The sequence below is a fragment of the Panthera leo genome, chromosome D4, assembly GCF_018350215.1.
Source record: "Panthera leo isolate Ple1 chromosome D4, P.leo_Ple1_pat1.1, whole genome shotgun sequence".
Classification (NCBI taxonomy): Eukaryota; Metazoa; Chordata; class Mammalia; order Carnivora; family Felidae; genus Panthera; species Panthera leo.
Genome location: NC_056691.1, coordinates 65,833,529 through 65,851,533, shown reverse-complemented (window position 1 = coordinate 65,851,533; position 18,005 = coordinate 65,833,529). Strand labels below are relative to the sequence as shown.

General features: G+C 35.4%; 2 protein-coding genes across 2 annotated transcripts; both read left to right on the top strand.

The window, feature by feature from the left end:
• The first annotated feature begins 962 nt into the window (after positions 1 to 962).
• LOC122204419 (olfactory receptor 13C9) lies at positions 963 to 6,231 on the top strand. The gene is made up of 2 exons (XM_042911879.1): positions 963 to 1,044; positions 5,077 to 6,231. The coding sequence occupies exon 2, from the start codon at positions 5,092 to 5,094 to the stop codon at positions 6,043 to 6,045; it is 954 nt and encodes a 317-aa protein (XP_042767813.1). The 5' UTR covers positions 963 to 1,044; positions 5,077 to 5,091; the 3' UTR covers positions 6,046 to 6,231.
• LOC122204420 (olfactory receptor 13C2-like) lies at positions 976 to 15,889 on the top strand. The gene is made up of 2 exons (XM_042911880.1): positions 976 to 1,044; positions 14,851 to 15,889. Exon 2 carries the CDS (start codon positions 14,870 to 14,872, stop codon positions 15,824 to 15,826), a length of 957 nt encoding a protein of 318 aa, XP_042767814.1. The 5' UTR covers positions 976 to 1,044; positions 14,851 to 14,869; the 3' UTR covers positions 15,827 to 15,889.
• Positions 15,890 to 18,005: the final 2,116 nt, after the last annotated feature.

Genomic DNA, 18,005 nt, shown 5'->3' with positions numbered 1-18,005 from the left:
TGCTTACAGTACAGAGTGGGATTAAGTTATAAATTAGTTGGTAGACTTACAATAAGAAACCTGAATAGCTTGATGGCTTCCAGGTTTCATTGTATGCTTGCAGAATTTCTGCATTTCTTGTGAATTTCAAAATGCCATTCATATTCACATATGTATGAGTAAATTCTGATTTTCAGCTTCAGTAAGTTTTAGATTATTTTGTACAATAAACACTTTTTCTCTTCTCTCACTGATTTAATAAATGCGAATTAATACATACACAATTCTTTTAACAGTGCCTAGAAATTTATAAGTTTTTACTCTTACTGTTAATAACCAAGAGGTAATGTAGCTATACATTACCAAGAGGTCTTTCTACTATATTATCAGTAAGATATGGTAGGTTGAACAGCGGTATGGACAAGAACCCTAGGGTATATTTGGATTAAGCATTTCAGCAGTATATGATAAAAAGAATGGGATAAGACACATCCTCAAGACTCTGGATTGGCTATTTGTAATACAGTATAAATGTAATATAATTAGGCCTTTAGGGGATTATTCTTGAAGTTTTCAAAAGTTTTGAATGTCTTTCCCCTGAAGCAATTTAAAGCTATGGCTTAGAAAAGTGTATAAGTCCCTTAGAGCAAGAAATATTTAAATTGCCTTCCTGAGCCTGGAGAAAATTCTTTAGATAATTTCCTGAGTCTTCATCTTAGGGCAGTGTTTTCACCTTGGCTTGAAGGGCAAATGAAATCTTCCATGGTCTCAAATATTTATTTTTATCTTACTTTTGAACTAGCACATCCAAAATACATTCCCTTTGTAATCAATCATATTTGGCTGTAATGTATAGAAGTTTTTACAACCATTTGAAATAGTACCTTTGCCATCAATGTTTTCCAGACCACAAGGCCTGTGACATTATGGTTCCTCAGTGGTGATACCTTCAGATATTCATCAACCTCATGGAAAATTTTGTACAATTGGCTGCAAATAGAAGATCAAGCAAAATAATCTGCTGTGCATTGCAACCTAGGAGGTGAATCAATCTTCCATTTAGAGGTAATTGCTGAAAACATACTAATAACACAAATCTAAGGGGATGTCTGTCGAATGAACTGAGTTGAAATAAGCCATGTGTTTGGGGGACAGAATATTTCTTACTATAAAGAGTCTTTACAGAATAGGAATGAAAAAGTTCCAAGAGGATTTTCTTTGATATAATGGAAAAATGGAGACAAAATTAAAACACATGTTCAAATAACAATTTGAATATCCATAAAAAAGATGGATATTTAGATGTAGAATTTATCTTACTGGGAATAAAAATTCATTTAGCCAGAATATAGTTTCTGGGTTCATGGTTTTAGTAGTGCTTACCTGTCTAATGGTATCATTTCCCACTGGTCCAGTGAGGTACTATACAATAGGAAGCAGATTTGCATTCTTGATATAGAATATAAACTAAGCTTGTGTCACCGAAGTTCTGATTATGTAACAGTTTTCCATTTTTTCTCATAGCACCAATTTGATTCTGTTTAGCAAATGTTTATCCGGTGCTAATCATGAAAAGACTGACAATTCCTTTCCTGAAGTCTCTCACTGGAGGTGCTATTTGGAAAATCTTATTATTCGTTCTAAATACATATTAAATTTGTGTAAAAAGTAAATGAAGAGGAGCAATGAGCCCTTAGCTAAGGGGAAAGCATTTTGAATTTCATTGTTATGTTTATATGAATATCTTGGGAATCGTTTTAAATAGTTGTAAGTTTTTGTTATTGTTGATGGTATATTCCTATGGTAACTTTATACATGATACTTGACACACACACACACACACACACACACACACACACATTTAACTTTCATATGAATGAACTAAAATAGGCTTTCTTTAAAAATGTCAACCTGAGTGTCTGGTTCTAAATGGTGCTGGCCTTTGCTATAGTGGCATAACACTCTGTTACAAAGTGACTAGAGATTGGTGTAACATGCATCCATGTCATGAAAATTTTCATGTATGTGATGAAAATTAGTATGTTGTTAGGTTGAGAGACCAGATACCTGAATAGGTCTCATTGATAAAAATTTGAAGTGACTCTTGTAGGAGCATGAAACTTGGGATTGGCATGTAAAAGAATTAGAAAAAAGAGTAAGTCAAGAAATATGAAGAAAACCAAAATAGTGTTTACTATATGCGAGGTGCCTTATATGCGCTATTTTATTTATTCTCCCAAGAACACCACAATGAGACTATTAATTAAAGGTGAGGATATCGAGACACAGAAGTTAATTGCCCAAGGTCAGATAGCTAGTAACTGACCTTGTAAGCAGAAGGGACATAGATGTGGGATGCTAGCCCTGAGGTCATTGCTGGCCATAGACAGGCTTAATGCATACAGAAAACATATAAAATCTCTGTCTATGTGTTCTGCACAAAGACTCAGGCCTCTTACTGATCCAGGGCACTGACAAGAACTTTTCAGTGAGGACTGAGTGGAGTAATGTGGACTGAATCTACAGCTTTTACCAAAGTAGGGTAGGGTTGGGAAGAGGCAAATCTGGGGAAGCCGTAGACGGATTCCCTGTAGGTATTTCTGCAGCACAGCCTTGTCCCTCACCCTCTTCTTAGGTGGTGTTTTGAGCCCCTTCCTGTCTATGGTGAATGCCATCTCAGAGCATGTTTCCCTTCAAACTTGGTAGCTGCTTACTCTGTTCTGTGGTTGGGGCTTCGAGGGTGTAGTTGTTTTTCTTGTGTTGTAATATTTTTAACATCCTGTGACTTCATATTGGAAGTTTTCTATTGTTCATGGAACTTTTTTGTAGAAACACTAACTCTAATGCACATCTGCATGTCAGTAAAAATCTCAGTTTCATTAAAAAAAGACATGTTTATTTCAATAGACAAAGTGACCTTTCAGAGTGAAATTGCTTCTTAGTAATCATTTACCAAGGAATTGGGATTTTGCTGGCTAGCAATAAAAAGGTGAATCTGGGACTAAATAAAAGACACATGCATCTTTCAGGTATAAAAGAATCCATAAAAGATGAAGTTGATTGAGGACAGGGCAAAAATAGGAAGAAAGTCGTACCCCAATGATGACCAAAAGCAAATATATGTAATTAGATGCCAGTTGAAATAGATTCAGAGGATTCAGACCCAAAACTCATGCCAAGATTCCTGAATAAGGAGCAATGTTCTACATGTTAGGTACTTTTTGTTTGAGTGAATTAGAGCCTTTTCAATGGATTCTGTTTCCATGAAAAAGAAAATTTGTGTGTGTGTGTGTGGGGGGGGGGGGGTGCTATTTATGAAGAAAAATGAAAGGAAATAGCCTGAGACTTTATGACACCAGCTCTTTGGATACAAAGTCTGTGTCTGATCCCTGGCTGAATGGCAGGGAATATTTCCCTGAGAAATCACCTGGTTAAGGTGGCAATGAAGAGTTTTTTGCATTAATAAAATGAGAAGACAAGTCACAGACTTGTTGACAATATATGCAAGTCATCTATCCAATAAATTATTTGTAGCCAAAGTGTACAAAGAACTCTCAAAACTCAATAATGTGAAAATGAACAATCCAATTAAAAATGGGCAAAAGATGTGAATGACACTTTACTAAAGAGAATGTAAGGATGGCCAAAAAAACCCCCAAATATTAGTCATTAGGGAATGCAAATTAAAAGCATGATGAAATATCACTACATACCTATTAGAATGTGTAAAACAACACACACACACACACACACACACACACACACACACACACACTACTAAGTGTTGATGAGGATGAGAAGCAACTATAACTCTCATACATTTCTGGTGGGAATGCAAAAATGATACAGCTACTCTGGAGAGCTGGCAGTTTCTTATAAACTTAAAAATGCATGATTCATTATCCACTATGCCAATCTGATATTTACCCTAGGAAAATGAAAACTTATGTTCACATAAAAATCTGGGTATAATTTTTTTAACAGCTCTATTCATAATTGTCAAGAACTGGAAACAACTCAAATGTCTTTCAGCATATAATTAAACAAACTCTAGTGTATCCATACCATGGAATACTCAGAAATAACAAGTTGGATGAAGCTTGAAGCTCAGAGGCTTTATGCTAAGAGAAAGAAGCCAGAGACCAATGGCTCTTATGATTCCTTTTTTGTATGACTTTCTGGAAGAGATAAAACTATAGGATGAAAAGCATATTAATCTTTGCAGGATATGAGTGGTAAAAGGGGTGACTAAAAAGGGACACAAGGGAATTTTTAGGGTGAAAGACAAGTTCTGTGTTCTTATTATAGGGATAGTTACATGAATCCATACATATTTTAAAATTCATGGAACTATACACTAAAAGAGAGAAAATCACTTTTACTATATATTTTACTATTGATAATTACTAAAATTTTGTTCTATCTCCCATAAAAAAAGATATTTGCATTGGAACAAGAAGACTTCAGATAATTGGGTTTTGCATGAGTTGTACTTGTTTTTTGGGCAATCAGGCAGTCAAGAAACACTGATTGGGTTTATTGTTGACTTTTGTCCCATCACATTAGCACACTTCATTCAATGTTTTGGTATGAAGTGGGTTATTATTAAATATTCCCGACAAGGAGCTAGACTGCCTTTGCATGTTAACTAATCAAATCTCTGATATAATGCATTCCATACTGCTTTTAGAGTTCATAAAATATTTCAGATAATTAGGGACCACAAGCAGAGTTGAATTTGGGCCTAGGATTTGGTACATATTAATTATATGACTTTAGGCTTAAACTCTGTTTGGTTAACTTAAATTTCTTATTTCTGAAATGGTCATATTGTGGAGTTTCAGTGAGGTAATGTGTGAATAAACCTCACAAATTCCTGGCCCAGAGTGGTTGATACAACAGATTCTCCTTCATACTTCTCTTCTGATGTTGTTTATTTCACTTCTTTACCTTTTCTCCCTTCTTCCCCTTCTCTGTTTTCTTTCTTCCTTCTTCTCATTGGGTTCATGGCAAATTTTTATATATGTGCATTGGTGAACTTGGACTTACCATAATAAATAAATCATTATGTTAAAAAAATTCTTTGAATTCTTACAGGTAAGAAAAAGTACAATGGAATGGGAAAATCAAACCATTTTGGTGGAATTCTTTTTAAAGGGGCTTTCTGATTACCCAAGGCTTGAGCTACTCTTTTTTGCACTAATCTTAATAATGTATGTTGTCATCCTTCTGGGCAATGGCACCCTTATTTTAATCAGCATCTGGGACTCCCACCTTCACACCCCTATGTACTTCTTCCTGGGGAACCTCTCCTTCTTGGACATCTGCTACACCACCACCTCCATTCCCTCCACTCTGGTAAACTTCCTCTCAGAAAGAAAGACCATATCCTTCTCTGGCTGTGCAATACAGATGTTCCTTGGCATGGCCATGGGGACAACAGAGTGTGTGCTCCTGGGCATGATGGCCTTTGACCGGTATGTGGCTATCTGCAACCCTCTAAGATACCCTGTCATCATGAGCAAGGATTCCTATGTGTCCATGGCAGCTGGGTCCTGGTTTGCTGGGGTTATCAACTCTGCAGTGCAAACTGCATTTGTGATACAATTGAACTTCTGTAGGAATAACATCAATCATTTCTCTTGTGAAATTCTGGCTGTCATGAAACTGGCCTGTGCTGACATCTCAGGCAACGAGTTCATCATGGTTGTGGCCACGACATTGTTCACACTGATGCCCCTGCTTTTGATTGTCATATCTTACTCATTAATCATCTCTAGCATCCTGAAGATCCGTACTTCTGAGGGGAGAAGCAAAGCTTTCTCCACCTGCTCAGCCCACCTGATTGTGGTGATAATATTCTATGGAACCATTCTCTTCATGTACATGAAGCCCAAGTCTAAAGAGACACTTAATTCAGAGGACTTGGATGCCACTGACAAATTGATATCCATGTTCTATGGAGTGATGACTCCCATGATGAATCCTTTAATCTACAGTCTCAGAAACAAGGATGTAAAGGAGACAGTGAAACATCTATTTAACAGAAGTTTCTTTAGCAAGTGAATGGAAAAGATGATTGAATTGTGAATACATTGGGCATTGTTAAAGGTTTAGAATTATGTTGGAATTTTGGTTACTTTTTCTTGTTTTGAACTTTCACATATTACTCAACAATTTTTATGATGACATACAGCATTTCAATATTATGTCATGCTCACTATAGAGAATTTGCAAGATACAGGACATAGGATGAAGAAAATAAAGAGATCACTTATTACTCTAACTCTAGGAGATGGCTTTCAAGTATTTAACAATATATTTTGTGTTCTGTACATACCTCAATATTGGAATTGGGTATTATATGTCTTTTTATGTTCACCTTTATACATAGTCCTATTTCATACACATTATTTCATCAAATCTTTCAAAATAAGTAAGTTCTCTGTTGTGAGAAAAACAAAACAGAAAATCCCCCAAACTGCACCCACATTCTCCAGTGGAGAGCCTTGTGACATAGTTTCACATTAACCTCAAAATCCTCCGAAGACTTTTGGATACTATTTTCTTGTTCAGTATTTAGAATGTTTCCTGTGGAACTAAGCATGCGAGCATTTGGGACTATTGTGGGAAACAGGTAAATGCCTTAAGGATGGAGCCTATGCAATCAATCAGAAAGTCCTTATTTTATCTTCTTTTTTTGTTTCAGCTTACATGTTAGCTCTAGCATAAAGAAAATTTTGCAAAATTAAAACTGGGTTGGAAAATCAGTCCACTGGTCTAGAAAGTAATGTGGACAAGTGTTGGGTTAGATGACATCATATCCATGCCCATTTAGAAGAAAGCTGATTTCTTTGATACCCTGAGATCATTCCAATGCTTTTCCAAAACTTAGAAGAATATCTAAGTTCTTGATTTTTAGTGTGGACCTGCATTGATGTCTTGTCTCTGTTACTAATAGCTTTATCACCTTAGTGATCTAAGTAGATTTGGGGGGATGTCACACAGGATGTGATATTATCTTGATTTTGCTTGGCTTCCTCCTCAAATTTTTACTCTATCTGAAGAACATTTCTAATTTACAAGCCAACAGGAATGAGAAAGTATGTTCACGAGTAAGCCACATTCTAGGAAATCCATTAGGCTGGATAAATTTTATATTGATGGAACAGTAAAGTTAGAGGATGTTGGGGATTAACATATTTTACATAGGCAAATAAGAGTTAAATGCTTGTGGTATTTTGGGGTGTATTAATGTCACTTTTCCAAGTTCAGTTTTTAATTTTAGTGGCAGGAATATCAAACAGTCATGAACTCTATTTAAGTCCCTTTAGCTTCCATCATAGATATTCACAGATTAAATCTGATGGCAAAGGTTGAGACTATTGATGTATTAGAATCACACCCTAGTGAAATAGGCTGTAAAAACCTATTAGTGGGGTGTTTGGGTGGCTCACTTGGTTAAGCATCAGACTCTTGATTTCAGCTCAGGTCTCCTCTCCTACTTCCTGAGCTGGAGCCCTGCAATGGGCTGTGTGCTGACAGCACAAAGTGTGCTTGCAATTCTCTCTCTCCCTCTCTCTCTGCCCCTCCCCAGCTTGGGTACTCTCTCTCTCTCTCAAAATAAATAAACAAACAAACTTAAAAACTTATTAGTTTCCATACACAGACTCAAAGGACTTTTATTTCCTGAAGAATTCCAGGTAGGTGGAAAACCTTTAGAGTTAAAGATTTTGTGTTTGCCTCACAGGCCGTGTTCGATATCCAACTCTACTTTGGTTTTTTTCTCAAAGCTTAAATCCAACTGTTTCCACAAGCTCTGGAGGATGACTAACCTAGGGCCTAGTCTTATATTAGACTTACAAATGTTTGATAGAAACTTAATTAAAGAAGCAGACATTTTATTTTATTTTTTTCAAATATTTTATTAAATTTTGAGAGAGAGAAAGAATGAGCACAAGTGGGGGAGGAGCAGAGAGAGAGAAGGGGACAGAGGATTTGAAGTGGGCTCTGTGCTGACAGCAGTGTGCCCGGTGTAAGGCTCAAATTCATGAACTGTGGGATCATGACGTGAGTTGAATTGGATGCTCAACCAACTGAGCCACCCAGGTGCTCCGAAAGTAGAAACTTTTTTTAATTAAAACAATTTTTTTTATGTTTTTATTTTATTTTTGAGAGAGAGAGAGTGCAAACAGGGGAGGGGCAGAGAGAGGGAGACACAGAATCTGAAGCAGGCTCCAGGCTCTGAGCTGTCAGCACAGAACCTGATGTGGGACTCGAACTCACTGACCGTGAGATCATGACCTGAGCCGAAGTCAGAGGCTTAACTGACTGAGCCACCCAGGTGCCTGAAAGTAGAAATTTTAATATGCATTTTGTCCTCATACGAGAAGAGGAAGATGGTTTTTCCCTTCTTAGGGTTGTAGAATAAATTTCTGAAGAAAAGAAAGGTCAGTCACCTTTCTTGATGTACCCATATGCTCACATTTGCTGGTTACATACCTTATCACTATAATACTGATAATTCTTTCCTTAATACTTGAGCTTCTGCAGGGTTTTCCATTTAGGAAATTTATTTTGAAAGATATTCCCATTTTTCCAATTCTCAGTTAATCAGAATTTTGTGACTTGGAAAACATAAATTTCCTAACAATTCTGTGAAGAAATTACTGTATGGAAACACTCCCATACTATTATTTAATAATAGTAAATGAAATAATTTCTTTCCATCCAGTGTGTATTCTACCATTTGTAACTAAATCCCTGATTGCTACATATGGTATATGAGGTTCTCTTTGCTTTGGTCTGTTTGGTTTCATCTTCCACCAGCCCCCATATGCCTCTCTATTTATATTCTTATGGTGCTGTGTTATTTTTATTTTCCTGCCTTCATCATGCATTTCTTGTCTTATACCGTGGTGTTATTGTTTCTTCTTCCCGGATGTCCTTCCTCGTATTTTTTACCTCTCAAAATCTCACTCACAAATTAAGAATCAGTTCATGTATCACCTCTCCTGGCAAGTATGACTTGATCCTGAGTTACTTGTCACTTACACCTCCATAGCACACTAAACAATCATTTTAATTAATTAATTAATTAATATTTATTTTGAGGGAAAGAGTAGGGAAGGAGTGAAGGGAGAGAGAGATAGAGAATCTCAAGCAGGCCCCGCTCCCAGTGCAAAGCCCTACCTGGGGCTCAGCCCCTGGGGCTCATGACTGTGAGATCATGCATGACTTGAGTACAAATCAAGAGTTGGACACTTAACTGACTGAGCCACTGAGGCACGCCTAACTATCATTTTAATTGCAGCATTACCCCCTCTTATTGAAATCATCTGATTACATGGATATTTTCTCATTACCTGTAGGACAGGTAGAGACTGCACCTTGAACATTTTTATATTCACAGAGATTCTTACAACCAACTTCACTGAGTAGGTATGCAACAAATGCCATGTAAACAGAGGTTATTAGAAAATATAAAACACCAATAGAAATAAGGGTAGAAGCTATGAGTACTTAACACATATAAAAGAAAATGCACCTATTTAAGACACACACACAAAAGTTAAATATTTCTAGTAGTTAAAGATTCCATTTAAAGCCATGATGAGATACTATTTCAAGCCATTTAGATGATGAAAAAACCTCTAAACTATTGACAACATCCAGTGATGATAAGGATAAGAGAAAATCGCTGTATTAATAGTGGGAGCATAAATTAATATTATCTTTTAGCTTCATAAAAATACTCATTGATTTTGACCCGTCAGTTCACTTCTAGAATTCTACCTTAACATAGGAATTTGAACTTATTTTGTTAAAAATAAATTAAAAAATAAAAAGGAAAAAGATCATTCGAAAGTATCCAGCCTTAAGGTGCCTCATTGGCTCCTCACAGGAGGAAATGATTTTGTCTTGAGTTATTTTATTGTTTTATAATGAAGATCAGGCTCCTTTCTGAACTATGGTTATCACTAGGTTGTTTAATTATAATTTATTTTCAGCTTTGTTTTTTAAGCCTTTATATATTACCTGAATATATCTTTTCTTTCCTTGTCTAACCTTCTTTTTACCTTCTTCCTACTTCCAAAAAAAATTTCCTGTATACAAAACCTGTGTATTACTTTTTGAATATTTACAATGTAATATGTTCATTCAGAAAGTCAACTTTTATTATAAACTAAATCATAAAGTAAACATAAAATTGTATGGTTAATAATCTATACTTCCCAAATGGTTTCATGTGTGTATGTTTGTATGTGTGTGAGAGAGAGAAAAAGAGATTGAAAGATTGAGAGAGAATTCAGTTGGGGAAATTTTGATGACTGTACATGAGCCTGTGTGAAACAGAGTAATGGGCCTCTTGTAATTAGGTCTTTAGGGCTTTATTTCTGAAGTCTCATGTTTTATACATATTTCATTTATGAGGCAATTTAAAGTTGCCCATAGAGGTTTAGAGAGGTCTTTAAGAACACTTAAATTGTGTCCTAAAGCATGGAGCAGATTCTTTAGATATTTGTGGGTCCACAATGGGGCAGTGTTTTAGCCTGGGCTTTATGGGGAAATTGCCCCATTCCTAAAATGTATGATTAAGTATCAATTTCCTTCCTATTTCGAACTAGAGAAATCTAATGGTGCTTTGTCTGAACTAGCAGAATTTATCTTTGTATTCACACCTGTAACAGTCATGTGTATAAATGTCAAACACTCAGTGAGTTTCTATGGCCAAATGATTACTCACTAGTAGCTGCGTCTTTGGAGGCTCAGCTACTAATGTGGAGTCATGAAGATTGGCTGCAAGTAGAAAAGCAGGACAAAATCATCTGTTGCTGCAACCTAGAGAGACAGGCAGTCTCTGGTTTGAAGGTAAGTTACTGCAAAGACAGGAAACAAACTTATCATCGATAAGTAGGAGTTGGACTGATGGTTTAAAAGTGTCAATTTTGAACATGAGATGTTTTTCTCATTGAGAGATTGAGTGTTAGAAAGGGAATTTAAGGGCCTAGTGACTGCGATGTGGTGGGGAGAAAAGAGCTATGAGACCAAAAGAGCAGTTCTGTATGCAGAGACCACTGCACAACCAACTGGAAGGAATTTGCCCAGCAGGATGAGTTACTTTTTATTAACGTTCAGCTTTTTAGTGTGTTACCTAGTATTTGGACACTGTTATTTACTTGAGAGAATTGAGGCTTACTATAGGGTGTACAGTAGACTATGTGTTCTTTGGGAAACAAGTCATCGCTGGTCCTCTAGCAACAGCTCAGTTCCATTTGGTTCAGTCACTTAAGAACCAGGTGAACTGTGTTCCAGGGCCCCTTTATACAGAGATAACATACGAGGAGGATCCTATGACCAATTTGGATTTTTTTAAAGAAACTGAACATTATCATTTTGTGAACTGAAAAAGAAAATTTACCAAAGCAGTGCATAGCCAGAAAGACACCTGCTTGGGCATTATTCTAGTATGTTTGCATGCAGTATTGGGGACTATTTTGAATATCTGCTTTTCGATCATTAGGTTATAATTGTAAAAGTGAGTAGCTTTTCCTTTTCCTTTTCCTTTTTATGCCAAGAGGCTTGCTAAAAATGTTAAAATAGTCTTAGTCAAAAAAGTTAGTCATGTGTTTTAAGACAAGGAACACACTGGTACCTTACTACAACCCTATCTTTTTATAGAGGGAATTGAATTTGATATAAGGCAGAACTTGAGATGATTTTTGCCATTTTGGCACCTAGTTTTCTGGTGTCCAGAAGATTGGGGTGACTGTGATAAAGTGTATTAGGATCTGTACGTAGGATGAAATAATACCATTTGTCAGAACATTGTGTGTGATCTGATTAAGCTTTTAAGCTACATGTACTTGATAAAGAAATGATAAAGAGATAAAGAGATGCAGATGACTCTAACAGAAGGAAGAAATGAACGGAGAAGCATGAAGGAAACCACTGACAATGGGAACCACTGTTGTGCTAATTGGTTATATGCACCAGCTCATGTAGTCATATCAACAAATAATATGATATAGGTGTTTTTATCTTCATCCTGTAGTGAGGGATGGTGATAATCAAAAACCTGCCCAGGCCATCTAGTTAAGAGGCAGAGATAGTGTTTGACCTAAGTTTGCCTCCAAAGTCTGTGTGCTTGACAGTGGTATGGAATGTGTTTGTTAGAATATCATGTAGCATGGGGATAGCTAATGGAACAATGACTTTGACAGATGATTTTTTTACAGGTGTGCATATAATCTTCACTATTCAAAGGACCCCTCTGTACATAATACCCTTGGGGGTCTCAAGTGGTTTGAGACCTAACCCAGAAAAGTATGACAAATTCTATAAGATGGAAATCTTCTAAAAAATTAAATAATTTTAAAAGCTAGGGCAAAGAGGAGTTTAGAATAGGAAAATCAGATTTGGTTTTGGATGATCCCAAGGAGACTAATTATGGCCTGAAAATGAGAAGATGGACCCTAGACTCAGAGCAAAGTAATTCATAACGTTAGATGGGCAAAAGACTTGAGAACATATCCACTTATAGATTGGTAAAATTGAGTAGAGTGTACAAGTTAATGAAAACAAATAGTGAATGACAACTAGCCAGCAAAATAAGGAAGTGGGAAAAAAAGAAAATGCAAAAATGCAAAATAAGTAAGTAACAAAAATAAAGTATATGGAAAGAAAAAAATAAAATACATTAATATTTATATTTTAAAGTGATTGGACTTGATATTCTCATAAAAGACACTATAAAAAGAGATTAAAAATTTAAACCCAGATATACGTTACTTATAAGTAGTGTACTTAACAAAACGAAATGGAAGAATTGAAAATAAAGGAATGCACAAAGAGCAGGCAAAAGCAACCTAAAAGAAAGCAGGAGCTTAATAGCAATATGCTAAAAGTGGAATTTAAAGCACAAAACATGAGAAAGGTCAATTAATAACATTCACAATTTATAAAGATTATCAGCCATAACCAATACAGAAGCTAAACATATAAAAATCCTACATTTATAGGATACACATACTTAAAATACATGTACTTAAAATTTTTGAATAGAATTTATTAAATATAGATGTCAGAAAATAATTATTTGAAATATTTGAATAATATATTAAGTAAACTTGATTATATGTATAGATGTATGCATGTATTGTGTATCCATATAAAACCATATGTCTTTCTCCAAGAGAATTCATACAATTTACAACATGGATCAAGTAATTGGCTGCCCAAGTCTCCATAGGTCATGTTCTCTTTTCATAATTAAATAAAGTTGGAAATAAATAACAAAGTCAAACACAAATATCTAATGACTAGTTATGCAAGAAACACACATTTGGGTAACTCTTGGTTTAAAGAAGGAAAGGGAAAAATTACCTAGAAGCCAATGAAGAGAACATCTCATGAACAATCTCATGAAAGTATTTTAAGGACATTAATTAGAGGTAGCAATAGAGAAGAAAGAGGAAACTTCAATGAATTTAGTTCTTATATCCTGGAAATAGAAAATTCCAAGTAAGTTTAAAATATTTACAAACAAAACTTAAGTTAATAAAACAGGGGAAAAAAAAGTGAGAAGGATAAATCTATCCAAAAGCCCCCACTCCCCAGCTTTTTTGAGAATACCTGTATTATAGGAAAATGCCTTGTGAGATGAATAAGAAAAAATATTACGTAAGAATAGTAAGGAAAAAGGAGAAAGGAGAAAGAATTTCTCACAAGGGAAATCACAGATTGGAAGGGTTAAATGTTGTATGACAACACATTTGTAGTGAAACATAAAGTATCAAATGAACTCTCAAATCTCCATTTTGAAATATTGCTTCTTTCTGAATAATCCCTATTTTGGTCTGATAGTTCTCTTGAAACATTAGTATTGTCAATTAGTATTCTAGTCTATAAGCCAAGTTCTCTAGAAATTGAATAATTAAGAATTTATACTCTGCAACCATATGGCTTGGGATTAACTCTTCGTTCTACCATTTTTTTAGCTACATGACTTTGATCTTAAGCAAATTACTTAATTTTTTTGTGCTTTATTTTCCTCCTCTGTTTATAAATAAAGATGATGATGCTAGTAACAGTAACTGACTAATAGGGTTGTTATTCAGACTGAATTAGGTAATGCATAAAGCAAGCAATTAGTAGAGGATTGACACAGAGTGAGAAATATTTTGTCTTTCATTTTATTCCTTAACTAAACAAATATTTTTGAACATCTATCTCTGTGTCCACTTCACTATAGATACTGGACTGTGGAAGTAAATAAGAAAAGTATCTATCTTTATAAAGTTTACATGCTATGGTTAAAACAGATAGTAAACATAACATTATAATTTCAAGGAGTGACAATATCATTGATTTATTGTGTGGTGGTGTGTAGCCAATAAAAATGGTTTATTGTTCAGTTACACATGAAATACAATGCTAAGTTTTTATTATAACCTCAAGTTTATGTGATGATAAATACGACAAAAATCCCAGGCTTCAGGAAAGAAGACTTAGGTTTGAATCTTACTTAGCTCTGATATATATTTACCTTTGGTCAAGTTCACTTAATATTTACACTTTATCTAAATTGTGGATAATAATATCTCTGTCACTTAGCATTGTGATGAAATTAAGTAAATTACATGGCATAATTCATGTAACATAAAACATGTTAGTTTCCTCTTCCCTTCCCCCTCTTTCTTCATAACTTGCCATGCTTTGGTTCACATGGTTTACTTCTTTTTTTCTTTAGTCTTTTCCTTAAAAAAATTTTTCCCCTCTGAGAAGAGGGGTACTTGTAAATCGGTACACATTTGAAAGTAATCATAATAAGATACACATTTTGTTTTAACAAATTTTAATGTCTTACAGGTAAAAGAGAAACAGTAGAATGGAATGGGAAAATCAAACCATTCTGGTGGAATTCTTTCTAAAGGGGCTTTCTGATTACCCAAGGCTTGAGCTACTCTTTTTTGCACTAATCTTAATAATGTATGTTGTCATCCTTCTGGGCAATGGCACCCTTATTTTAATCAGCATCTGGGACTCCCACCTTCACACCCCTATGTACTTCTTCCTGGGGAACCTCTCCTTCTTGGACATCTGCTACACCACTACCTCCATTCCCTCCATTCTGGTGAGCTTCCTCTCAGAAAGAAAGACCATATCCTTCTCTGGCTGTGCAATACAGATGTTCCTCGGCTTGGCCATGGGGACAACAGAGTGTGTGCTTCTGGGCATGATGGCCTTTGACCGGTATGTGGCTATCTGCAACCCTCTAAGATATCCTGTCATCATGAGCAAGGATACCTATGTGCCCATGGCAGCTGGGTCCTGGATCATAGGAGTCATCAACTCTGCAGTACAAACCGCATTTGTAGTACAGTTGCCTTTCTGTGGGAATAATGTCATCAATCATCTCTCCTGTGAAATTCTGGCTATCATGAAACTGGCCTGTGCTGACATCTCAGGCAACGAGTTCATCATGCTCGTGGCCACAACACTGTTTATATTGACACCACTGTTATTAATCATTATCTCTTACACATTAATCATTGTCAGCATCCTCAAAATTCGCTCTTCTGAGGGGAGAAGCAAAGTTTTCTCCACGTGCTCAGCCCATCTGACTGTGGTGATAATATTCTATGGAACCATTCTCTTCATGTACATGAAGCCCAAGTCTAAAGAGACACTTAATTCAGAGGACTTGGATGCTACTGACAAACTTATATCCCTGTTCTATGGGATTGTAACTCCTATGATGAATCCTTTAATATACAGTCTTAGGAACAAAGATGTTAAGGAGGCAGTAAAACACTTACTGAGAAGAAGTATGTTTAACAAGTAAATGGGAAAGGGACACATAATTTTTGTAATCACATTGTGGAAATCAATTAGACAAACTAAAGAGCTAAACAGATAGGTTCTTACTGCTGTGTCAAATTCATCTCTCAAATCTCTCAAGCTCTAATATTTTTTGGTGCAGTGTATAATGAAAATAAGTAAATAAATGCCTATGTTTTAGGAGTCAGCAATTGTTTTTATTGTTGAAGAGCTTGATTAAGAGGGCAAGTAGAGGGGTAGTGTAATAGTGAGAGAGATTTCCAGACAGGAGAATGTTACACTTGTATTAAAACCTTTAAAATGTTTTTTGAAAACATATGGTATCTATCTTTCTCTGTATGACTTATTTCACTTAGCGTAACACTCTCCAGTTCCATCCATGCTGCTACAAAAGGCCATATTTCATTCTTTCTCATTGCCACGCAGTATTCCATTGTTATATAAACCACAATTTCTTTTTTTTTTTAACATTTATTTATTTTTGAGACAAGGAGAGACAGAGCATGAACAGGGGAGGGTCAGAGGAAGAGGCAGACATAGAATCTGAAACAGACTCCAGGTTCTCAGCTGTCAGCACAGAGCCCGATGCGGGGCTTGAACCCACAGACCGCGAGATCATGACCTGAGCCGAAGTCGGTCGCTTAACTGACTGAGCCACCCAGGCGCCCCTAAATCACAATTTCTTTATCCATTCATCTGTTGGTGGACATTTAGGCTCTTTCCATAATTTAGCTATTGTTGAAAGTGCTGCTATAAACATTGGGGTACAAGTGCCCCTATGCATCAGTACTCCAACAATAAATTTCATATTAAAAAAATAAAATGTTTTTTGATAAGATTATTTTCAAAACCAATTTCATATTTTCTTTCTTTACAAGGCAAAATTTATTTTATTTTATTATTTTTTTAATTTTTTAATGAAATTTATTGTCAAATTGGTTTCCATACAACACCCAGTGCTCATTCCAAAAGATGCTCTCTTCAATACCCATCACCCACCTTCCCCTCCCTCCCACCCCCCATCAACCCTCAGTTTGTTCTCAGTTTGTTTTAAGAGTCTCTTATGCTTTGGCTCTCTCCCACTCTAACCTCTTTTTTTTTTTCTTCCCCTCCCCCATGGATTTCTGTTAAGTTTCTCAGGATCCAAATAAGAGTGAAAACATATGGTATCTGTCTTTCTCTGTATGGCTTATTTCACTTAGCATCACACTCTCCAGTTCCATCCATGTTGCTACAAGGGACCATATTTCATTCTTTCTCATTGTCACGTAGTACTCCATTGTGTATATAAACCACAATTTCTTTATCCATTCATCAGTTGATGGACATTTAGGCTCTGTCCATAATTTGGCTATTGTTGAAAGTGCTGCTATAAACATTGGGGTACAAGTGCCCCTTTGCATCAGTACTCCTGTATCCCTACAAGGCACAATTAAAACTGGCATCAGATTTTTAAACTCAGCTAAAATTATGAATTTACAATACTGTAATTACGAAAAGAATCTGATTTACTTGGAATCTATTTAAATATGTAATGCTGATTATCCTCTGTCTGGGTAGCTGTATAATAATTAAACCTTTTGGTTCTAGTATAATAATTGTTTTTTTAACTTTTTGTTCATCTCCACCTATGAGGCATTAAATTATTAATATTTTTAATTTCAACATATCTACTTTGACAGTCTTTTTTTCCAAACACCTTATGATATATGGGATCTAACTGCTTTAGTCTTGGAGTTAAATAACTGACTTTTGAAGCTGTTTGAAAATTAAAAGTAAATAACCACGGATAAAGGTAGAACTGTATCTTTTCCTTTGTACCACTGACTCTCTATCCATGATATGTTGCTGATCCAGGAGGAATCTGTTATTATGGAATGGTGGATATACCTTTAGATGGTTTTTACATTTGATCCTTATCTGGGATTTATATTTCATTCCTCTGTTATGGGAATGTTAAGCTTTAAAAACATTTACATTTATCATTTTATTTCTTCTTATCTAAATTTCACACTTTAAATATTACTATTAGATTTTAATGTTTAATATTACATCTCTTTTTTTCTTACCTGACATATTATTCCCAGAATTTTTTATTTAAATTTAAGTAATTTAGCTTATGTTTTCTTTAGAATTAAAAAAAATTTTAAGACATTAAGTTACTTGGTTTTATTCTTTTGTTT

Excerpts from the sequence above, each read along its gene's own strand:
- LOC122204419 (XM_042911879.1), top strand. The coding sequence starts at position 5,092 with ATGGAATGGGAAAATCAAACCATTTTGGTGGAATTCTTTTTAAAGGGG.
- LOC122204420 (XM_042911880.1), top strand. The coding sequence starts at position 14,870 with ATGGAATGGGAAAATCAAACCATTCTGGTGGAATTCTTTCTAAAGGGG.